The sequence below is a fragment of the Miniopterus natalensis genome, chromosome 2 (genome assembly GCF_054644295.1).
Source record: "Miniopterus natalensis isolate mMinNat1 chromosome 2, mMinNat1.hap1, whole genome shotgun sequence".
NCBI lineage: Eukaryota > Metazoa > Chordata > Mammalia > Chiroptera > Miniopteridae > Miniopterus > Miniopterus natalensis.
The window spans coordinates 106,962,421-106,986,862 of record NC_142082.1 but is presented as its reverse complement, the minus strand read 5'-3'; the positions used below and the strand labels follow the sequence as shown (position 1 = coordinate 106,986,862).

The window sequence follows — 24,442 nt, the reverse complement described above, 5'->3', positions numbered from 1 at the left end:
AAGAAAGTGATTTTCATTCTTTTGCATGTATCTCTGTCTAGTTTTCCCAACACCATTTATTGAAGAGACTATCTTTACCCCATTGTATATTCTTGCCCCCTTTGTCATAGATTAATTGACTATATAGGTATAGGTTTATTTCTGGGCTTTCTGTTTTGTTCCATTGCTCTGTGTCTGTTTTTGTGCCAGTACTATGTTATTTCGATTACTATAACCTGTAGTTTAATTTGAAATCAGGTAGTGTGATACCTCCAACTATGATCTTTCTCAAGATTTCTTTGGCCATTCGGGGTCTTTTGTAGTTCTATACAAATTTTAAGATTATTTGTTCTAGTTCAGTGAAAAATGCCATTGGTATTTTGATAGGATTACATTGATTCTGTAGTTTGCTTTGGGAAGTATGGACATTTTAACAATGTTAATTCTTTCTATCCATGAGTATGGTATATGCTTCCTTTTATTTGTATCTTCTTCAGTGTCTTTCTTCATTGTCTTATAGTTTTCCGAGTACAGGTCTTTTACCTCCTCGGTTACATTTATTCCTTAGTATTTTATTCTTTTTGATGCAATTGTAAATGGGATGGTTTTCTTTTTTATAATTTTTTTTCAAAGAGAGGAAGGGGGAGGGAGAGAGAGAGAGAAACATCAGTGATGAGAGAGAGTCATTGATTGGCTGCCTCTTGCATGTCCTCCCACTGGGGATCAAGCCTGCAACCTGGGCATGTGCCCCAAGCAGGAATCGAACCATGACCTCCTGGTTCATAAGACAACACTCAACCACTGAGCCATGCTGATCAGGCTGGGATTGTTTTCTTAATTTATCTTTCTGATTATTCATTATTGGTATATAAAAATGAAATCAATTTTTGAATATTAATTTTGTATCCTGCTTTTTTACTGAATTTATTTATTAGGTTTAATAATTTTTGGTATCATCTTTAGAGTTCTTTATATATGGCATCATATCATCTCCAAATAATGACAGTTTTACTTCTTTTCCAGTTTGGATGCCTGCTATGTCTTTTTCTTGTCTGATTACTGTAGCTAGAACTTCTAGTACTATGTTGCACAAAAGTGGTGAAAGTAGACATTCTTGTCTTGTTCCTGATCTTAAAGAGAAAACTTTTAGCTTTTCATCATTGAGTTTGATGTTAGCTCTAGGTTTGTCATATATGTCCCAGCTACGAACATTTAATTGTTCACAGTATCTGAATTTTGATATGTACTAGAGCTGGACAGAGGAAATTTAAATAGTCTGGGATTAATAGGGATAAATGGAGTCAAATTTATGGAACTTCCCTCTTTGCCATCATTAGTGGGGTATAGTTACTAAGGCTCCTGTTTTGCACAGAGAGCCTGGGATTTAGCAGGAGAGGTGGAAGATCACAGTGAATTTGGTGTTGATGGTGGAGGTGAAGAAATATCAGAGAGCCACCATTACAGCTTGAATTATGAATTCAGTCATTCTTCAGAAAAACTATGCCACGTGCTGGATGTCTGGCATATTTCTGTACGGGGTGGAGCTAAAAGCGTTGTCAGCATGTGCCCAGCAAGGGTCCCCATGGAGCCCCAGTGCCTCTATGGGCTCAGATGGCAATTCCATAGGTGGTTAACTCAGAATTATCTATGTATGGATGGGGCTTTTTTGTATAATTTGTAGTTTGAGTCCTCCTTTTGTAAATTAGCAAAAGGTACAGTTAAACTCTCAATGACTATTACAAACCTGGATGAACATCAGGATCACCTGTGGAGCTTTCAAACAAAACAGATACCAGGGCCTTCTCCCAGATAGAATGATTCAGGGCCTGGAAATTAAAAACTAACTAAATAAATAGCAATTTCCCAAGTGATTCCCAATCGCCATGGTTCCCAGCGTAAACAAGTGGTTCTCAAACTTTAATAGGCATAGGAATGTCCTGGCTATCTTGATAAAATGCAGAATCTGACTCAGCAGGTCTGGGCTGGGCCTGAGATACTGCATTTCTAACAAGTGCTCAGAGGAAGCCAATGCTGCTGGTATAGGGACCACACTTTGAGAAGCAAGCCTCTAAATCGAATTAAAAGATGTCCATGTCCCTTCTACGAGAATGTTCTGAGCATCTCCCACATGTCCAGCACCGGTGAGGCACTCCTGAGGACTCAGTAGGAGGGACCCAGTTTGGCAGTGCAGGTTTCGAGAGTGGGTGCAGAGGCGGTCAGAAGGCGGACTGCATGTTGAAGGTATGGAGCAGGGCGTCATAAAGCAATAATTCTCAAGATTTTTGAAAAACTAACTCATTCTGCCGTGTCAACCAGCAATCATAGGTGTCAAGTGATAGATTAAAACTTGACACCTAATTTGACTGGCGGGGAACTGAAAATAATAAGTACTTTATATTTGTGAAGCATCTTATTTTTTCATAGAGCTCCAAGCATTTTGCCAACTCCCTCACCTGGGGAAGGGAGTGTGGAGGGGGGGCTCTAATAACAAGCTCCAGGTTCTGAAGCCTTAATATTAAGCGAATGCTGGCCACTGTTCTCAGTGCCCCTTCTTCCCTCAACCTGAAAAGCAGTACAAGGAGAAAGGGCTAAAATTGCCCCAGATTATACAGGGCAAAGACTTACTCTTGGAAGAGGTTCTGTGGTGGGAACAGATGGAGTTATGGAGTTCCCTGAGAAGGCAGCTCTCACCGTCCCGGCTTGGCCACTTTGTGGTCTTGAAGCTATTGCCAGTCACTCAATGAAGGAGTGGACCAGAGGCTCTGAAAGGTCCCTCCTGGCCCCCACATTCTACAGAGTATGGCATTTGACTCTCAGGAGGTGGGGGAAGGCATGAGGGAGGAGTGTGTGTGCCTCAGAGGGACCCTAAAGGATCCTTCCAGCCCAGAGGAACCAAAATCCTTCGGCACACAGAACAACCTTGCTTTATGAGATGGGAGCGCCCTGCTCCCATGACTTTCTCCTTCCCTGCCTGCCCTTATCCTCCCTGCCTGCTTCACCTTGCCTGCCAGCTTTCTGCAGAAGAGGCCCAAGCTGGGCCCAGACAGACTCTGTGCCGATTCTCCTGCCCTTTTACATTTCCTATGCACCTTACAGGAAATCAAAGCAGTTAGTCATTCCTGCCAACTCAGCATTCCCAAGCCTCCCTCCCTCCCTCTCATCTCTACTAGTTTAATCAGGCCAATGTAAACAAGAAACTGGTTGGACTCTAAGTGCCCTATGTTTAGACCGTGGGACACACTGGACATCTGAAGACTGTGGGGCCCGGATCAGGCAGAGAAAATAGGATTTAGTATGAGCCTGAGTGGGCTGGTATTTCCCCAAACCCAGATTTCTGGTCCCTAGTGTCTCAGCCCTGGTATGTTGAACTTCTGTTTTAGATCTTTTTGTCATTCTAGAGCACTATATTGTTAGATCTGTGAGCCAAGGAAGTGGAATATGGCTGGTATCATTAGGCCAACCAGACCAGTGTCTTTGAGCTGGAAAAATACTTGGAGATTAATCCAATGCAGCCTTTTCTTTTATAGATGAGAAATTCTGAGATCCAGAGAGAGGAAGTGACTTGTCCAAAGGCACCTACGGCTTGTCAGAGGGCACAACCAGAACTAAAATCTAGGCCTTTGCCACTGCATGACGCTTCTCTCTCACCACATGGCCCATGGTCAAAATCTACTTCTGAAAAATAGGCGTTCCTTTCCTTTTCAGTCTTTCCAGCCTTGGTCTCAAAGCAGGACAGTTAGTGCTTCAGCTGAAAGGGGTCAGGCCCACTTTCCTCTCCTTCTGTGGACTGCTAGCTAATTCTCATTCTGGGATCCTTGTCGTTGGTGACAATTGCAGCACAGAGCAAAAAATAGCAGTTCGATTCCCCCCCCCCCACATCCAAGTTGAGCTTGAAGTGCTGGCAGTTTAAACGAACTACACAAATAAATCTTGTTTTGACTCATAGTCCAAGGGGTGGATAAATATGGAAACCCCCAAGATATAATTTTGCAGTCATTTTTTTTCTGAGCAGAACTGCATGCTTTAATGTGCTGAGAAATTTTTTTTCTGGCTCCAGAGAAATAGCAGCACTACCCCAGCTAAGTGCTTTTCTTGCCTCCCAGCAAATAGATGTTAACACACACACACACACACACACACACACACACACTCACACACTACAACCAACCAAACCCAACAGCTGCACACGCAGTGCTGAATGTCAATCCTCTGCTTCAGATTGACAGCCTTTGTTATTTAAAGTCAGAGATGTGTAATCTTTCGAATTGCAACTAGTCTCTTCCAACAAGCTCAAGTTCACAAAAAGGCAACTGAAGTGATCAAAGGTGTAGAGAGACTTCTGTATCTAAGTCAGAGGATGGAAACCAGCTCTAGAGGCCTATTTCACAGCTCAGAGAAGAGAGGAGTAAAGAGAAGTGATTGGGGCAAGCCCCACTGAGGGACAGCAGAGCCAGGGCAAAGCCAGGTCTCCCGCAGAGAGAGTGTGTGCCCAGCTAAGGAGCTTCAGTTGCTTCTGTCTGACCTGGCATGCCTGTGGGATTTTACCAACATCTATAGAAATGTCAATGGAGGCTGGGGGACCTTAGACGTGTTCTCCAGAGGAGGTGCACTTCGGACTTTTAAAGGAAATGTTGCTTCATCTGGTGGATAATTATAAGCATCTTTGTGCCAAGCAGTATGTAGGCTGAAAGCCTAGTTATGTGTGCAGAAAGGGTGAAGTTTAGGCTCAGGTTAAAGTGAGAGAGCATGAGGAGACACCCGCCCAGCCCCAACCCCTCCCCATGCCCTGTGTCAGAGACTAATTCGAGGCTGGAGTGACATCCACTAACTGCCCATGATAGCACACCCTCCAACCTTATGTGTGGTCTCACTTATTTTTGCCATGTCTTTGGAGAGAAACCTAATTCTCCTTTATCATTGGCAGGCCAAGGCCCGTGGGAGGGAATGAGTTGTCCAGAGTGTCAGTGTAAGAAGGACAATGCAAAGAGCACAAACCACAGCTCCAGCTGGGAGCTTGGATACTTTCTGCTCCTTCTAAGCTCTTCTATTTTTATATCCAGGAATTTCTTTTCAAAAGAAGACTGCGCCCTCTTTCTCCAAGAGGCACACTGTTGTGCATGGCACACAGGACTCAAATGTCGGACTCATGACTGTCCCCTACCTCATCCTATTCGGTCCTTCAGTACCAGCGTCCCCTTTGGAAGGGAGGAAACTGAGGCGACCACCGGTACCAGAATCGGGTTAGACTTCTGCCCTGAGATTTCAAATCTGATGCTCATATTTTCAGAGTTTTCATGTCAAGCAATCTCACAAGCCTTAGTCATTCCTCACACATAAGTCTACAAATATTTCTCCTGTGCTCCAAACAGCAAGCCTTTTGGCCCATTTCCCTCCTTCCTCCTCTTTTCTTCCTTTTCTGTAAAAAATTCTTTACCCAACTTTCTGTGGCACAGCACAGTCAGAGAATGAGGGTAGTCCCATTAATTGACACTCTGGTAATAGGGAGCCACAGCATTCTCTATATACCATAAGTGGGATTTTCACTTGCAGATTTTTAAAATATGGTGCAATCCACCTAACACATCAACTACAGTGCACATAATTGAATCTGTTTTGAAGGATCAGGAGACAGTATAAGATCTTGTAGTGCCTTTGAGTATCATTACCAACACCATTTACCATCTTACCATGAATATGTGGAAACACTGCTTTTAGAGAGTTCTAGTTACTAAGACACTAAATAGCAGAGAGTTTGTTGGAAATCAGAATTTAGAGGGAAACATGAGAGAATTGTGGACCCATAATATACTAAAGGGTCCTCGTAATTCAGTGACTTTGGTGCTGATTGTTCTTTTGGATTCTCTGAGCCTTGACATTCTCATTTAATAATTTTTTTTTCATGACTGAACTGCAATAAAAATGAATGTGTAGTTTAAAGAACCATTGAAGCTTAATTTAAAATGTAATTTCTTTAAACTCAAACTAAGTGCACCTATCAGATGGACTTGGACATGAATTGAAACGGTAACATAAAGTAGCTGAGCTATTGGCAAAGCTATAACTCTGTGCTACCTTCTTATCCCACGGCCCTCTTTATTTAGTAAAACATTTAGCTTCAATGAATAACTCTTCATTGCCAAATTATGATCAAAAGCCTTTAATTAAATATCTCACAAAGTAAAAATAACAACCTGCTTAAATGTGAACATTACCCTATGTCCTCACTTAATAGCTGTGAGGCCGGGGCCCTTTGCCCTCCGTAGGGGGACGAACAGTACACCCCTTTCACAAGGGAAGGCGTCATGGTGTAGGGACTGCGGGGTGCACAGGCCCCTGCTGCTCTGCCACAGCCACTGAAGGGCTAAATAGGGTTGACCCCTTGAATGACTCTGGCCCAAGAAGTGCAGTTGCTACGGCCACACAGTTCTTGCCTGTGCAGGACTTCCTTTGGAGCCAGAGCACCCAGTGCCAAGGCTCTGCAGCGTCCCATGCGGTGACACCCAGTGAGGCACACAGGCATTTTCCAGGCACTATGAACCCAATGCCATGAGTCAGATTTTTACCCAACCCTCGGGGAGCTTAACATGCCCAATATGAGGCCCCTGGAGATGCCACTTCTAATCACAGCAGCCCCTAGAACAGCTCCAAACCACACTGCATTAATTCCTTTGGTTCATTCTGGTTCATTTATACTAAGCTTGGTCATGTCTTCAGGGATGCTGCAAGGCCTGGAAAAAGGACATGTGGTTCAACTGTGCCTTCATCCTGATACCCACTCCCAGCACACCTGGGGGGCCTGCATGTTCTGTCCTAGCATCCAAGGAGACTGGTGAGGGAGGGAGGGGCCACTTCACTGACAGGCACCCAGAGGCAGGCCTCAGGCACCTGGCAGAAGCCTTGTAAACTGAGGCTGGCACAGAAGGTGGCTCTCTCTCAGCTTTCTGGATGACTCTGTTGTCACCTGGCCTATTGTGCCAGCAGGTGATTCTCAAGCCAAGTATATCTTTCCATCCTGCATTTCAAGCCTGCCCTCTGGGTTCTCCTTATGGATGCCTCTCTGAGGGGGGGATTGTCTGTTCCACAGGACGCTGTGGGAGACTGCATTCCCGTACTTCTGCTGGGCAATAAAATTGACAACGAGAAAGAGCGGGAAGTTCCCCGGGCCCTCGGAGAACAGCTTGCTAAGGTAAAGGGGAGGCATTTCTATCTCAATGGGCAGGGTAGGACATCCCTCCCAGAGCCTTGGGGGGAGCCTTCTCTGAAAGTCCCTGGGAAGGAAGCAGGTGGGCAAGGTGGGTGTCCTGGCATCATGGGAGTGGTCCAGCTCCTGAGCATGTGGAACTTTCCATAGGAAGCCACAGATTGTCAGCTGGAGTTGGCTAGGCATGACTAGGGAATGGGGAATTTTCCCAAATCTTTCCCTCAGAACTCAGAATTACAAATTCTGAGACAGTGAGAAGTTACTTCTTTAGTCCCTATCTGGTGCTTAAATCCCGTAGTCTGTGTTTCCACTTGATCGCCTCCAGGGATGAAGCACTCTCTCACTGCAAGGCTGTTCTTCTTTGGACAGTTCTGTCAGAGAGTTCATCCTTTCTATCAGATTGAGCCTCGAAGCTGTGAACTCAAGATAAACACAGGGCATGCACTGGACGGCCTACTAATAAAGCAGGTGGCAGCCCTCTTGCCCAGACCCAGAACTAGCAAAGCTTGATGGAAATCAGGCAGCAAACATGCAGTGCTGTCCCCTGGGCTGCTCCACTCCTCAGTGTGGTGTTCAGGGAACTGTGTGTCGGGAAATGTAGGGGTGCTGTCCGGCCCCAGGATTCATAAGTTTAGTGTGCTCAATCTAAACAGAGGCTCTTGCCCTCAGCGGCTGGGAAAACAGTACAGATGGTAAAATACAAGGAAAAGGGAGGAAGAGGGGCCTGGCAGGTGTTCCTGTGGAGAGTCACCAAGCAGCTGCACACCCACAGTCCCTCATCCTCAGTTCCCAAATCCAAAGAGCTCTGAAAACAAAAAGGGGCTTTGCATTTCATCAGGCAGAGAAATCTGACCAGAACAGACATGTGGCTATCGATGGTCTTTGTGTGCCACTCTTGGAATGAATATTCAAGTGTTTCACTGAGGAAATATTAATATGTTTGATGATAGGAGGCTGTCCCATACCCAAGGGTATTATATAATACAGGGTATACATTCATTATCTTTCTGCAACTCTTATTTCTGGATTCCAAAATACATCCGAATCCAAGGATTTTGATTAAGAAACTGCAGACCTGTATTTCTATCATCCCATTTTCTTTTCTTTTTTCTTTTTTTTGGTCCTTGAAACAAAAACTGAGGCTCAGAGAGATTAAGTGATTTATTCAAATTATCACACAACTCCTCAGTGGTGGAGTCTGGACTTGAAGCTGGAAGACAATTGTGTCTTCTAATCCCCCTCCCCCTCCCATGGAGCTTCATTCTTCACAGCCTGAGCAGGAGTCGGGGTCTGCCTGAAATGCGGCAGAGGGGGTTATCACAGAGCTGGGCCTGTGGCATGTGCAGCAGGAAAGCTGAATGGGGAGCCAGCATTTGCAGAGCCTCTTGATCTGCAGCCACAAAAAAAACGTTCTCACTCAACTGCCTGCATCCCCACAGGACACCAGCCTCCAGGGTTCAGTGCCATTAACATTGTCATAAGGAAGCAGGACAGCTATTAACGGGAGTGATAAATGGAATATGATGAGCGTTGGCCAAGGGCCCGCCCGCATGCAGCAAGCCTCTGCCGGGTGAAGTGATGGACAGCTGTCCTGGGGCACGGGCACTGATAGCCCAGGCAGCTGGAGCCTTAATTAACTGGTGTGAAGGAAGTCCTATTGGAGCGCCTCAGGGACTTCTGCCCAAGGCCCATTTCGTGCCAGTGTCTTGGGAAAAGCACTCTGCTGGGAGCCCTGCCATTAACTAAATACGTACCTGGAGCAGGCCTGCCACTTACACCTTCTCTAGCCTTGGCCTTCCTGCCTGTGAAGTGGGAAGAATCTTGCCCACCCTGGCCTCTGTGTGTGAAAGAAAATGGGCACATACACACACTACCTGAGAGCAATCTGAGAAAGTGTGAACACTAAGGCAGCTTATGCTTTTGTTGTTTTACAACTTATAGCTCACTGGGAGACGGTTACAAAGCTTGCATTAGTTGAGGGGCCTGAGAAGACAGAAATCCCCCCCTTAGAGTGGGGTGGGGTGGGGAGGAATTAAAGGGACTGGGAGGAAGCAGGTGTGCCGGTAGATGCCAATGATGTTCTCCAGTACCCCCTCCTCCCGCATTTACTCTCTCTGTCTATGATTCTAGGAGAACAACCTGATCTTCTATGAATGCAGCGCCTATTCTGGTCACAACACCAAAGAGTCCCTGCTCCATCTGGCCAGGTAGAGTCTCAGCTCTGGGTGATGTGACTGCTACGCTGTCTGATGGGGACCACTACTTTCACTACCACCCCCCAACCGGCACCCCCACTGCCCACCCCCAACCTCAAAGCATTCACCACCACCACCACCATTCCTCACCCCCACCTCTGGGTCTGTCTTCTGTCTGCCTGAGCGTCTGGGTAAAGGGGCTGGTGGCATGTGCCTTTGTGTGGGATCCCAGAGGTCAGGGACAGCCTTCTGAAATAAAAATACCAGAAAGAAAGCCCCCCTGCCTGTCACTGGGGCTGCAGTCTTCTCAAGTCACAAAAGCTGCCTTTTTCCCAGGAATTCTCTTTTCTGAATTGTTGACACTATTACAGATGTCCCCTCCTTTGCCCCCCCTTTACCCACCTCCACCCAGCCCTTGCCTCCCCTCCCTCTAGTTACCACCACACTGAAGTCTATGTCCTCTTTTTAAATGCAAATGATCCTGGGAAAGGTCATAGCATAGGTCTCAACACTAGCTCTTGTCTTAGCTGGGAGTAGTTGACAGGCAGCTGGGAGCAAAGATGGGTTAGGGGAGAGGGGGGAAGGGGAGCCAAGGAGAAGAGGGGCTGTGATGGGAGACCAGAGGCACCCAAGGTGCTGGCATTCAAAGAGCTGGTCCATGGAAAGATGGTTCCATAAGCCTCTGACTACCCCAAAATTAAGAATCCACCACACACGGGGCCCTGTTTCCCATTCTTGAACATTCACTCCTTTATCTATCTAGGCATTTATTTTGTTCCATCCATGCACTCAGCTAACAAAGACTTAATAGTGCTCATTTGTGCTCAGCATTCATTCTGGGGCATCTAAAAATATTTTTATTTGAGTAATTAAGAACCCAGAACAACTTCTTCTGTGCATTGGCAAGGTTGTGGAGTTATGGAAGATCACGGGAAAAGTTCTAAGCTTTTCTCTGCACTGATTTTCAGAGCAAGTCACCCTGCCTCTCTGAGCTTTGCCCCTAACGTAGGAACACCAATCATGCCTCCCTTTCCCTCTCACAGGCTGTTGTGAGAATCAGAACAGACGCTGAAGGTGAAATCACTTTGACAGTATAAAGAGGGATGAGATACTTAATGCTATTTTTAATCCTTCACCTCCTATATTTAACCTGGAGTTGTGGCCACATGGGACAGCCCTTCCATAGAGTTAATAGCTAAGAAATATTTTTTCTGAGCCTCTATGTGTTCTGGATACTGTGATAGGTTGCAGAGATGCAGAAACAAAAGATACAGTCTCTGCTCGCAGCAGCTCCTTCAGTGCTGAGGGAGTGCTGAGGTTTTAACAGAAGGGTCAGAGTGCTATCATAGCACTTACACCACCTAAAGGATCAAGGGAGGCTTCCTGGAGGACGTGTGAAGGATCCATATTGACTAAACTCTGGCTTTACAAACTATAGTCATATACCTGTATTCCCCAGAGGGAGACTTGGCATACTCTCTCTGATGCTCTGGTGAGGCTGAGCTCCCTTGGTGTTACCCAGACCGCCTGTAACCTGAGGGCTTAGCAGCTCTCCACTACCGACACTGTACTTTCCCCTCTCCTAGGATCCTCAAGGAGCAAGAAGACACAGTGAGGGAGGACACCATTCAGGTTGACCGCCCTACCAAGAAGAAATCCTGCTGCAGCTGATAGGCTCCTCCCAGGACTGTTCCACCCAGGCGTGGGGTCACAGGGTCTACCTTGAGACCTGCACGTGGCTCCTGCACAGATGCCCCTACCAAGGCCAGCCCAGACCTTTGTCCTTGACAGTGACTCTCCTCAACCAAAAGGAAGGGGAGCACCTCCAGGCAGGAAAGCTGCTCTTGAAGCATCCCGGAGCCTTTCTTCTCCCTTCTTTCTCTAGATTCCAGATGCCCATTCCTTTCCCTCCCTCCCTCCACCTCCAACTTGGCTTCCTGGGGGAAAGAAACAGATGGGCTTTTCCAGAAAAGCCACCACGTGCCTTTTCCACCTCCCTTCTCCCCCTCCCCATCCCTTGCCTTTAGGAGCCTCGGCACTGCGGTTGCCATGGTAACTGTGCAGGGCCGACTTGCTGCTTCCTGCAGGCCACAGATACAGCGCTTGGGCAGTGAATGCCAGGGTAGTAGGTCTGACTTTGGCTCCCATCCGCTGGACACCAATGGGACACTCAGCATATGCTTCACGGACCTCGAGATGACTGTGTGGTGTTGAGGGGAGCAAACCAAGGCACCCCCATCCTACTTCCCACCTCTTCCCCCACCCCAGGAACCCTGGTTCTTCCCAGGCTTTAGGGCCCAGCCTCTCTCAGCAGCCATGGGGCCCATGGCATTTGCCCCCACAGGTGCTCAGGAACATGCCTTACAAAGAACCCACAGCCTCTTCTTCTCACCCTCGCACAGCCAGGACTCCCAGCTGGACTGGGGTGACAAATGTGTACCTGGGGTTAGGGAGTGGCTTCCTGTTTAACTCTCAGAGATGAAAAGAAAACTAGGGGAAAAAAGCCCATCTGCTGCTAAACAGAGCGACCATTTCTGGAGGGTATAAATAAACTAGCTATGTAAAGCCATTTTCTAAATGTTTCTCAAAATAGCTCCCTGAAAAATCATATGTGGTGATTAAGAGGGTAGATTGACAAGCAGGCAGTGAGGCCCAACACCAGGTCCATTATTACTGACTTGATTTTATTTGATTTGATTTTTTCAAAAGACTGTATTAAAAAAAGAAAAAAAGTGTGGCTGTGATGGTGACATTTTGCTGGTGTCTGTGAACCGAGTGTCGCTGCCCCCACCGTGATTGCAGCGGCACAGGGCACTGGGATGCGAAATGGTCTGGGCTTGCGGCGGGTCCTTCAGCTGGGTGCTGGTGAGTGCCAGCCCCTGGCGCTGCTCCAGCGTCACGGGCTGGCTGGCGGTGGGGCTGGCAAGGGCGCTCTTAGCCTGGGTGGGAAGTTGGAGGAAAAGACCATAAAGATCACTGCCAATTACTACTCTTGGGCTGTGGACCCAGGCCCCACAGCGGAGTAGGCCGTGAGGGGAGAGGGGCAGAAAGTGTCCACGTGCCTCCAAGAAGATCACTCAAGACAACTGTACATAGTCAACCAGGCTGGGGAGAGGCCAGGGTTCCCAAGGCCGTTCCCTGCAGCCTCCTCCCCAGGCCCCCAAAAGGGTCAACAGGTAAGTGCCCAACTCCTTTCTGCAGACTCCTTTCTTCTCTGTCATCCACCTTTGTAGGCACCAGGAAGCCCATGAAGGGTGCAGAACAGAAACCAGCATTGAGCACCGGGAGGTGCCCCATGATCTTGGGCAAGCCAGCTCCCTCCCTGGGCCCCCATCTCATCAGTAAAATGAAGAGTGGCCTATTGGACGCTTCAGGCTCTTTCCTCTCAGAATGCTTATGACGACAATCATTTTTCAACTTAAGCTGCCCTGGACCCAAGTCAAAGTCTGAGGGGAACTCACAGGAGACTCCTTTTCCTAGGAGAGGGCAGTGGTGATGGTCTCATTAGTGGGGTGCCTGGGGGATGGGTCGCCAGCAGTGGGCCTCTCATATCTGTGCGTGTTGCTGGTGAATTTGTGTGGTGTGTGTATGGAATGTGGGTAGAAGGTAGGGAGGGATAGCCAAGGAGAAAGGAGAGCAGCTGTCTTACTTCTGACGGAAAACAGGGATGGCAATTGGGATTTATGGGGCAAACAGGTTCTCCCTGGGGTTCCCTGAGCCCACAGATGCATTTGTCCCCAAACACCTAATCTCTGGCTCAGGGCCGCATTTTTGCATTTAGGGAAAGTGAATTCTGGATTTAGAGCAGGGTGGGGTGACCTTAGTGCCTGGCCTTCCAGCATGTGGGGTAAACTCCCACGAATCCTCAAAGGTCCCAAGAGAGAGCAAGGCAGGAAGGCTCTTCACGCCTCTGCTGCTCCTTTTTCCATGCCACTTGAAGAAGTATGGAACATGGGGACATCAGAGAGACTCTGAGAAGTTCTATGTCTCCAGGCCTCAGCCTCCCCTTCTTTCCCATTTCTTTTAAGCATCATGGTGATCAAAGTCACCCAGGGACTGTCAGCCTGTCCACGAGTCAGCAGTGCTATGAAAAACCTCTGTCTCCATCCTATTTACATTGTGTTAGGCTCTTGAGCAAGTCACTCACCAGGTTTTATATTTATCTGTAGATTGGAAGTTTCAACATCAACCTCACAGGGACATTTTAAGCATTAAATAAAGCAATATATGTGAAGTACTTAGTACAGTGCCCAGCCCGTAATAAGTGCTAACAAATAGGGGCTATTATTGTTGTCAATGTGGAGTTGCTGCCCAGACCTTTTGCCTTGCTTCAGTTTCATATTGGAACCAACTAACACCAAGTGTCTACCTGAAACTAAGCAAACCTACCTCTTTTGAGTGCCCAACTACCCAGCCCATTTGCCTGGCTGATGAGCTTGTATCTCGCTTTGCCTCATGACCCTGCTCTCCCTTTGGTTTTCCAGTCAGTGTCTATAGCTTACCAGTGCCTGTGGTCTGCTTTCAGCCCACAATCCACTCTCCCTTCCTGCCTGTGGTTCTCCAGGACTCAGACAGCAGCTCAGACCTGGTGCCAGCTTCTGGGTGTTTACCTGGGAATGACCCGTGCTCATTGCCATCCCTGGATCCTCACTCTTTCCCGTATTCTTACTCCTTGAGCTTCTTTTGGGGTCTGCTGCTGACCTCAGCCCTGAGCTGCCAAACCATGAGCTCCAGCACTGGGCTAACACCCAAAATGCTTTGCTCCTTGTCTAGCATTCATTTTTCTTCACAGTCTCTTTGGGGTCTTTTCCATTTCTCTGTGATACCCTAGCTTTCTTCCACCTCTCCTTATCCTGTCTTCCTTCTTTATTCTTAATACCTCCACCCAGTCTTGAACTCTCCTCCTTCCTGCTTTCCCTCTAGCCCACTCCAGGCCATACTTGTATGCTCTATTAAAAATGGCTCAGCCCTTTGTCTCTGTCATTAGAAGTCACTGCTCCAAAAGATCTTAAACCAATATCTGCTAAGGTGTTAATACAAATGGTGGCTTCATGGCTATATTTATATTTTAACAAAGAACTCTAAGGGAGACTAATACTTTAACCCAAAGGAATGAATTACCAGTGGCAGACTATTAAGCACCATATTGGGCCACAGGAGTCAACTATTTAAGACAGAGCGGCCTTCTCCTACACTGCTCTTAAAGACCTCAGTTTTCTTCATGTACTTTGGGGCTCTATTTCTAGGTTCACATATGTTTATAATTGTTTATGTCTTCTTGATGAATTAACCCTTTATCATTATAAAGTGTCCTTCTTTGTCTTTATAACAATTTTTGTCTAAAGTCTATTTTGTCTGACACTAGTATAGTCACAACAGCTGTCTGTCAGTTGCTGTTTGCATGGTTTATTTTTCCATCTTTTTACTTTCAACCTATTTGTGCCTTTTAATCTAAAATGATTCTCTTATAGACATCATATAGTTGGATCATGTTTTTAAATCTATTCTTCCAATCTCTTTTAGTTGGAAATTTTAATCTGTTTACATTTAATGTAATTAGTAAATTAAGGTTTATGCCTGCCATTTTGCTATTTCTTTTCTATACTTCAGTTTCTTTTTTGTTCCTCTGTTCCTCCATTACTGCACTCTTTTGTGTTAAATAATTATTTTCTAGTGTATTATTTTAATTCCCCTTTTTTAAAATTTACTATATTTTTAAAACTTTTTTTCTTGGTGGTTGCCCTGGGTTGCTATTACTACCTCATTTATAACAGCCCAGTTTGGATTAATACCAACTTAATTTCAATTCAAATCTTTGCTTTTGAATAGTTTCATTCCCTTATGTTGTTATTGTTACAAATTACATATTTATACATTTTGTTCCCATCAACTTAGATTTATAGTTACTTTATGCAGTTAACTTCTAAATCAGACAGAAAAGAGGAGTTAAAGCAAAAAATACATTTATACCATTTTCTATATTTAATTATGCAATTGCCTTTACCAGTGACCATTATTTCTTTATGTTGATTCAAGTTATTATCTAGTGTTCTTTTATTTCAGTAGTATTTCTCATAGAGCAGGTCTGCTGGAGAAAAACTTTCTCATTTTGTTTATCTGGAAATGACTGAAGGATAACTGCCAGATATAGAACTTTTGGTTTACAGCTCCCCTTACCATCACCACTCACTTCCCTCAGAAGTTAGTATTTTGAATATACCATTCCATTGTTTTGGGCCTCCATGGTTTCTGATGAGAAATCAGCTGTTAATCTTATTAAGGTTCCTTTGTATGTGAGGAATTGTTTCTTGCTGCTTTGATGTGTCTAGTTATGGATCTCTTTGAGTTTATCATATTTGGAGTTGATTGAGCTTCTTGAATGTATAGATTAATGGATTTATTCAAATTTGGGGAGTGTTTGGCATTAATATTCTTTCTGCCTCTTTCTTCCTATCTTTTCTAAGACTCCTATTGTGCATATGTTGGCATGTTTTATGGTGTTTCACAGGTTTCTGAGGCTCTGTCCTTTTTTCTTCATTCCCTTTGTGTTCCTGGGACCTGATTATCTCAATTGCCCTATCTCAAAGTTCATTGATTCTTTCTTCTGCCTGCTCAAATATGCTATTGAGATCCTCTAGTGAATTTTTCATTTTCATTATTGTACTTTTCAACTCCAGAATTTCTATTTGGTTCTTTTTTATAATTTATATCTCTTTGTTGATATTCTGTATTCAAAGAGACATTGTTCTCATACTTTTCTGTAGTCTTTTAGACATTATACCCTTTAGGTCTTTGAACATATTTAAAATAGCTGATTTAAAGTTTCAAAGACCTGATTCACAAATTAAACTCTGCATACCATCCCTGCTTTCTTCATTATACTCCACACCACATAGCCAGGACTCTGGGCTCATTCCTTAGCCCTACCACTAACCTTTTCCCCAAAATATTTCTTCTCTTCTGGATTGGAAGAAGGACATGAAACTCAAAAGTCCTTCAGATCTGAGAATTCTCTTCTCCACTTGAGCTTCTGGATGCTGTGCTGGAGATGAGCAACCCAGTTCCTTGGAAGTAAAGAGGGCCAGAAATCCTCAGGAAGTTTCTCCTCCTGTCAAGAATCCAGACATTCTACAAAGCTTCACTCAAAAGGCATAGGTGAAAAAAGACTGCAAATCAGAAGCTTTTTTTTTTTTTTTTTTTTTAAAAGCAGATTAATGACTTCAAAATAATGAAATCACAGTACACAAACTTACAAAATCCAAGACTTAAGTGCTCTGTTGCTGACTGGCCCTAGGAATACTGCCTTCTCTCCTCCTGTCACCTGAGGAATAGAAATTGGCTATACAAATTCTAATCAGGTTCAGTCCAAATTCATAGGATTTTACATTATTGGTTATTCCTTCTCTTCTTATGCTGGGGTTGGGGGGGGGGGGGGCAGTACTGATGATGGTTGACAGGATATAAGAACTTTCTAAACCTCTCCCACTTCCTAAATTTATTAATGTTTCCATTATTAGACATGTTAATTATCAACAGTAGAAGTAACAAAGAACATCATAACTCCAACCTTTCACACAGTTCACAGGAGCCAAGTTAAGTGAACTGTCCTACTTAGGAAAAAAACCTTGCTAGAAATGATGGGGGTTGGGAAACCATATGGCACTTGGGAGAGGACCTGAAATCAATGTGGAAACAGGAGCATTGGTGAGGTGTGTCATTTGTCACCCTGGGGCAAGACTGAGTCAGGTCCAAGAGCTGACCCTCTCTCAGGGCTGGGATTTTATCAGGGCTTTGGCTCTTATTCAGAAGTGGTACTCACAGGCCCTGTCATAGAACCAGGAGTTTCCTCTTCCGACAAATGAGGACTCACAGGAATAGTGAGGCCTGTGCTATCATAATGAGTTATGGCTTGATCCACCTGACCTATAAAAATAAATACTACACATAAAAACACCACACTGCTAAGCAAAAATACCCAAAGAACATGGACAGAGAGAATGCAGTTTTTTTAAAACTTTAAAACAGAAATTGAAATGTGGACTTCAAGGGGACTTAAAATGTTTGAGTAATGTGACTATGGAACTGGAATGCTTCAAGCATGTGTAGCACTAGGTCAAGGGCAGAGTGTCAGGGGCATTCAATATCTGGTTCATGGGCTCCCCAGGGCATTCTGTAATGATAATGTGTGGTGATTATTTATACACACTGCCCCCAGGGCTCTAATGAGCAAAATGCACTTCTGAGGCAGGACCATTCATCTCTGTCACCTCATGTTTAGGGCAATGTCTGGCAAACAATGTTTGCCTAAAGGAGCACCCAGGAGCAGAGCACCACGTCTCAAGAACAAGGCCCACCACTTGGTGAGTTCACTCCCCTAGAGCCTCAGGTCCCAAAGTTTGGACAACTGGGCCCCTATGTGCTGGTAGACTCATGGGGTATGCCTCGCTGGTTCAAATGAGGTGCTGCTTCAGGCTTTTCAAACAAAGTGCTGAGGAGCATTCTAGCTGCTGCAATTTAATTGCCTTTCAGACAATGTGATGCCCACCAGAGCATTCCATCTCATCACCCTGCAAACTCTCCAGCTGCCACTAGTAGCAATCCATTACCCACAGGCAGCTCAACAACTCTATTTGACTTGAGCTCCATGCTTCTGCACATTAAAAAGATACTTGCTTGCCCTGTTCTCCTTCATTCTGGTGTGGAACCAGATATCTTTATCCAGGCTGTGTACCTCACAAGTTGTATTACCTTGGGCAAAACCTGGAGCTGCATGATACTGTGAGCCCCAGCTTCCAAGTCTGAACAATAGTGCCCTCTGCTCCAGTGCCTTCACAGGGTAGTGTGAAGGTCGAATGAGAACTCTGAGGAAAGGGCTTAGTCAACTGAAAGTCTACAGACAAATGTTAGTTATTAAATTTGTGCAAGAGACCAAGACAAAACAAAATAGGAAAGAGAAAGAAAATCCCACACTCCTTGGTAACTGGGAGAAGCTGAGGCCTCAGGTAAGAGCATCTCCCATTTCCCTGGGCCAATAGAATAGGAAAACTTGCATTCCTTCAACCTAGAGTCTTTTGACTAAGAATACCTTGTACCTTCTCTCTCTGTTCTTATATTGGATGGGGCCAGCATTGCAGACTACAACGTTCTCACCAGCAGGGCTCTGGTCTCATTCATTTTTGTACTTACTGGGCCCTAGTAGGTAGGCAATAAACATGAGGTGCTGGATGGGTGGATTTGCTGCCCATCAGGACTTTATAGCACATTTCTAATTGAACCTTTACATACGTTTATAAACCACTCACTTCAGGATGGTGAAAAAGTCCCGAAGTTGGAAGGTATTGATGGTTGTAGACAATATTGTGAATGTACTCAATGCCACTGAGTTATACATTTAAAAATGGTTAAAATTATAAATTTTGTTATGTATATTTTACCTGAGTACATTTTTTAAAAAACTACCTTCACAAACATTTATATTCAATGAATAAATGGATGGATTCTCTTCAATGCCCAACATCTGGGCTCTGAGATGCTCAATGTTTGTCTCAGGTTATGTCCAGAGATGAGGGAGCAGGAAAGGAAGACGAGATTACTTATGGCCCTTGGGTCCTCAGAATACTTGAGGAAACACCTAGAAACCTACAGTGTACATTAACATGCCACAAAAATGCCATGACAACAATCCCCAGGCTCCCCTTCTTTGAAGGGCCTCAAGCCAACCCCTCCCAACCCCCACCCAACCAGGGAGGGGCTCTCAGAGTGCTCCTGGCACCTCTGTCACTGCCCAGCACACACTGCTCTTTAAGAATTGGGCTCTCCCTGTAGGTAAGCTCCTGGGATAGGACCTTCATATCCCGCATGCCAACAGAACACCTAGCCTGGCTCCAGAGTAGGGGCTCAGTGAGAGTGCGTTGAACGACAACAAACAATGAACGTCAAATGTCTTTTGTTGTTCCTGGAATTTTGTTGCATTTACTACAGCAAGAAATACATTCATTAGTACCCAGAAATATTTTGGTTTTGCAAGATTTATGTTGTAATAATTAATGGTAAGGAGACTGGGAACCAGCATAGAAGGATTGGAGTGGGAGATGGACCTGCATATTGTGTTCAAGGAGGGCTGACTTTGGTGTTATAATTGTTCTGAGTGACTCAAGAGGGCCAGAAATGCAGAGCATGGACTGTGATTTATCCCAAAGAAGTTTATCCCAGTAAGCATGGCCCAGCAATGGAACAGGCTGCCTCTTTAGGTAGTGAGCTCTCTAACACTAGAGGTGTTCAAGCAGATGTTGAACACTCTGCTTTTGGGAATGCCAGTGAGAAGCTAGATATGGTGAATTACAAAGGCCTCACATCTACCGCACCAACCCCAAGAACCTGTTCGAACTGAGACAGAGGTGAAAGAATGTAGTATAAGGCGTAACAAGGAGTCAGGATGGGCTAAGCTGGGAAGCCTCCTTGGACCAGCAGAATGTTGGGCTAGTTCATTTCTTTAGTTCATTTTCCCACAAATCCTCCACTTTCTCTCCTGCTCTATCTCTTCCCCTACTTTCCCTCCTCTGTTTCTTCCTTTTCTTTTTCTTCCTGTCTTTCCACCATCCTCTCCATCCCCTAATCCCCAGCCTGTGTTCCCACATTAGGGATTGGAAAACACCTGGCCTAAAAGTCTACCAGAGAGGTTTCAGCTTGGGGAGGGGTGCTGAACCCTCACCAATGTCCCGCCAGCTCCTCTACCAGGGCAAGGGAAATTACCAGCTTCACACTGTGGGCCTATTTAAAATCAGCCTCTCATGTCTGAGGATTTAAAACTATGGCAGAAGTCAGCATCTTAAATGCAAGAAACACAAGCAGATGAGGCTGCATTTTCCTTCCTCTGTGCCGGTCCTTCTCTCTTTACTTTTCTTCCCCCTTCTCTCTCCGGCTCCCTCCCAGAGGGCCATGAGGGGCATCTTCCCCCTCTCCCCATCTCTCTTCTTCTCTCAGTCGCATGAAGTCTGCAGCCTGAGCAATGACTGGGAGGCCCTGGAATCTATCTAAGTTCCCTCTTAATTTGGTAGGAGACAAGTAAGACCCCCTATGAGTGCTGGGTTCCCTTACTCCCAAGCTCACTGCTGCCTGACCATTGGTCTTTTGCATTGACTATTGTGTGCAAATGCAGTGCCAGACTGAATCGAGAGCCCAGCGCACCAAGCTCCCTCCACTCACAGATGAGGAGACTGTGGCTCAGGCAAGAGGAAGGACTTGCCAGGGTCTCGGGTCAGTGAGCAGGCATGCTGGCTCCTGGCCATCCTGTATGTCCATAGCTGGCCTTCCCAATGCTATGTGTTCTGCTTTCTGGGAAGGCCTTTTCTACCCCAAAGTCCCACGACTCTCAGTAATCCACCTGTGAGAGTTTCACAGGCTCCCATCATTGCACAGGCTCCTGGTCTCGCCAGGGGTATTCACTGGGAGCCTGTTCTGGAGCCTTGGCCCGCGTTGGTTGCTCTAATCCAATTTTCTCCTGCTGTGATTTAAGTCACATTTCCTCTAGTCCCGGAGCATCATCTCTTTGAGACATGATAAGTGGGCCCCACAGCATGCCCCTCCTCTGTGGGCAAGAGGGTGGCCAGCTGCCAGACTGCAGTGGTTGGAATCAGGAGAACTGCTTCACTCCAGCAGCAACACGGCTCTGCTCCACACACCGCGGAGGGAGTGGTCCAGCCCGCACTCGCTCTCAACCTTCGCTGTCCATTGGACTCACTGGGGTTTTTCTTTATTTTAACTAGTTTCTTTTTATTTATTTCCTTTTTGATTGTTTTATTTAATTATTTTTTTAAATTCTTGCTCTCCCCTCCTGCCATAAACTCTGATTTAATTATAACTTAGAAGAGGTTTTAAAAATTGCTTAACATTACCATTATTAGCAACAACAATAATGGAATGCAATAATAGGAAGTGAAAAATCTTCTGCTTGTGTGTGAACATTTTCTTGATCTTGGATCTGCTCTTGTGTGCTTCATGTCTTTGCCCAAGCTCTTCCATCTGTCTGGACTCTTTAAGAGAATTTCAATGACTTGTCCATGGCCTTGCAACAGGCCATTAGTAAAGCAGATGGCCAACAGGGTTCTGAGACCTCCCTGGTCCTGCATACCCTCTCAGTTGCCAGGCTGTGGATAGCGGTCACCTTCTGATGCCCTACACTCAAGAGTGAAAGTTGGGGCTCAAGTGCTACACTGAATCATTATATGTCTGTGGGTACACAACACACACACACACTGATGAAACCACACAGTTTACCCATTTTAATTGTATCCCTGACTCCCTCCCCCATTGTCCTACCATTCATAGCCTGAGATACTTTCCATGAAAGTTTGAATATGTGCCATTACACGATACCCTTGGGACATTAAAAAAACAAGAAAAAAATGAAGGTGCTCAAAGCCAGTGAAGGAGCTATCCTAGCAAATGGGCAGGAAAGGAGAGGCTGTGCAGAATACTTCGGGGAGGGAGACATTAGTGGGATTATGTTGCCCTTGGGCTTGGAGAGGGAGGATGGGTGGAGGCAGTCATGTTTTTATTTATTTATTTATTTATTTATTTATTTATTTATTTATTTATTTATTTTACCCTCACCCTAGGATATTTTTTCCATTGCTTTTCAGAGAGAGTGGAAGGAAGAGAGAGAGAAAGAGAGAAACATTGATGTGAGAGAGACACATGGATTGGCTGCCTGCCACACACATGGATCAAGCCTGCAACTGAGATACATGCCCCTGACTGGAATTGAACACCCCCTGTGAATCATTTTCTCTCTGTGGAAACTGAGGCTCGGTGAGCATGAGGACCTCCTCCAGAAAACAGCTAGGGAGCCAGGACTTCACTGGCCCAGGACCCTTAAGCCCAGGGCTGGAGCCACTGTGCTTAATATGCAGTCAAGTAGCTTGCCCACAGCTCCCATCTGCTGGTCATCTCTCCCAGACCCCCTGAGCCTGGACACCTGCCCAGCTCTACTCCCCTGCTCTCTCCTCACCTTCCTCAGAAGCCCACATCTCCAAGGCCCACTCATGAGGAATACTTGGGAGTGACACATGAAAGGGAATCTAATCAGAGATAACCAATAAGCAATATTAGCAGAGCCAAATTAACTCCCCGCCTGGACAAGAGTCACCCGGCCCTGGCCAGCCAGCAGCCAGCATCCTTAATTCTATTTCCTGACAGTTATTAAAATTATTTTCCAAGAGATAGTCCCATTTCAGTGGAGTCACAGACTAATAAAGTACAGTCAAGCAACTGGAGGAGCCCAGGGTCCTGGCCTGCCCCCCGTTTCCTCTAGCTCCTCATTGGCAAAGCCTCCAGAACTCTCTCTGCAGTCCAGAAAGGAACTTCATTTCCTCCTCCAGCCTTATTTCTCACACTGATCCCTGCCCCTCCAAAAGCCCAGGGCCATTCTACTCTCCTCCACTAAAAAGTTAGGATCTTCTTGGAAAACTCTGAGTTCAGGTTCATAAAATAAGAGCTGTGGTACTGCAGAGTTAGAAAATCAGATTCTTCACACTGGGTGAGGGTCTGGAGACCACTGTAAGGTAGCACTTTCATTTCATAAATGAGAACACTGAGGCCTGGAAGGGGACAGTGCTCCTCAAGGCCACACAGTAGGTTCCCAGAGTAAGAGCAGCAGGTGGGCCAGCAGCTGACAGGAGGGTCATGGCAGCGAGTCATCCATTATCTGTTCACTGAACACCTACAATGGGCCAGGGCTGTGCTGGACACTGAAATACAAACCCAAGTGAGATATGGAAAATTCCCTCCTGGACAACATCAGTCTAGGGGAAGAGAGACACAAAAACAGATGCTGATACTGTGGTGCTAAGTGTGGGCTCAGGGGCACAGGGAGCCAAGTGTGAGGCCAACATGTTCAAGCCCCAGAGATGCTCACAGCCTGGCATGTGTCAGAGCCGCGGCTGGTCATCATAGTCATAGCAGATAACATACAGAATGCTTACCTCATCCCAGGCATGGCTCCATTTGACCCTTACCACCTTCCTCTGAAGAAGATCATAGGATTACCACCAGTTTACAGGTAAAGGAAACTGAGGCAGAGAGAGGCTAACCGACAAGGATACCCAGCCAGGAGTGGGAGAATTGAGATTTGAACTCAGTCCTCCAGCTCCACAATCCATGTTCCACAATGCCCCATGCTCCTCTGCTCTTGAGTGACTGTGGGTCCTCAGTTTTGACACCATGGGAATCTTCCTGCCGCCATGACCAGGTGTGAGCTCTGCACCACACAGGGGGTGGCCTCAGTATGTCATGTTTAATGACCTCAGGTCATGCCAAACCCTGGCCCTGCTCGAACCTCCTATGGCCTCTAATCCAAGTATCTCCAAGACCACCTTTAGAACTGTTTCCAAGCGACAGAGGATTGCGCCTCTTCTCTTTGGCCCCATGAAGCAAGCTCTCCAACCCACAGTGGGCAGACATACTGGAATTGCTTGTCCCTCCCTCGCTGGCAGAGCTCAGTCACCTGCATGGTCTTACTCGGGGCCCTCAAGTTTCAGAACAGGAAGCTACCATTCATAAGCAGCCGCGGGCATCGCAGGCCACGAGGGTACGTCACCTGGCCAGCCCCTGCTTTCTCACCTAACACTCGCAGCAACCCTGTGAGAAAGGTATTATTATCATCCTTGCTAGACAGGGCAAGCAGCCACCCAGGGCCAGGGAGCTCCAGGAACTCACTGCAGGTCTCAGAGACAGGCTTCAATCCCAGGTCTGATTATCCCCAAGGCTGGTTGGAGTTTCACAGCATCATCTGTGACCATGAAACCGAGCACTGAGCCTGTGAAGCCTGTGTCCTTGGCTTCAAGCGTGATGTTCTATCCAGCTGAGCCAACCAACCGTGGCCAGAAAGCAATTGTCATAATATCAGAAACCCATTAGAATCCATGGAGCCTCTGAAAGACACTTCAAGAAGTCGTCTCTGAGCTGAAAGTGATGCCAAGCATTATGCTCCCCTGGAAACAGCTGCCTGGGGCTGGAAGACAGCTGAACAGTCCTGAAATGCAGATCCAGCCTCGCACAGACCCTACCA

At 46.0% G+C, this 24,442-nt stretch overlaps 1 protein-coding gene across 1 annotated transcript in view; it reads left to right on the top strand.

Annotated features, from left to right (window-relative positions):
- Nucleotides 1-12,248, top strand: part of CRACR2A (calcium release activated channel regulator 2A) — a 109,246-nt gene extending 96,998 nt beyond the window's left edge. The window contains exons 17-19 of the mRNA XM_016215292.2: nucleotides 7,064-7,165; nucleotides 9,311-9,387; nucleotides 10,962-12,248. Of these exons, the coding sequence (XP_016070778.2) occupies nucleotides 7,064-7,165; nucleotides 9,311-9,387; nucleotides 10,962-11,046 (264 nt within the window). The 3' untranslated portion in view covers nucleotides 11,047-12,248. The remainder of the gene's footprint in view (nucleotides 1-7,063; nucleotides 7,166-9,310; nucleotides 9,388-10,961) is intronic.
- The last annotated feature ends 12,194 nt before the right edge of the window (nucleotides 12,249-24,442 follow it).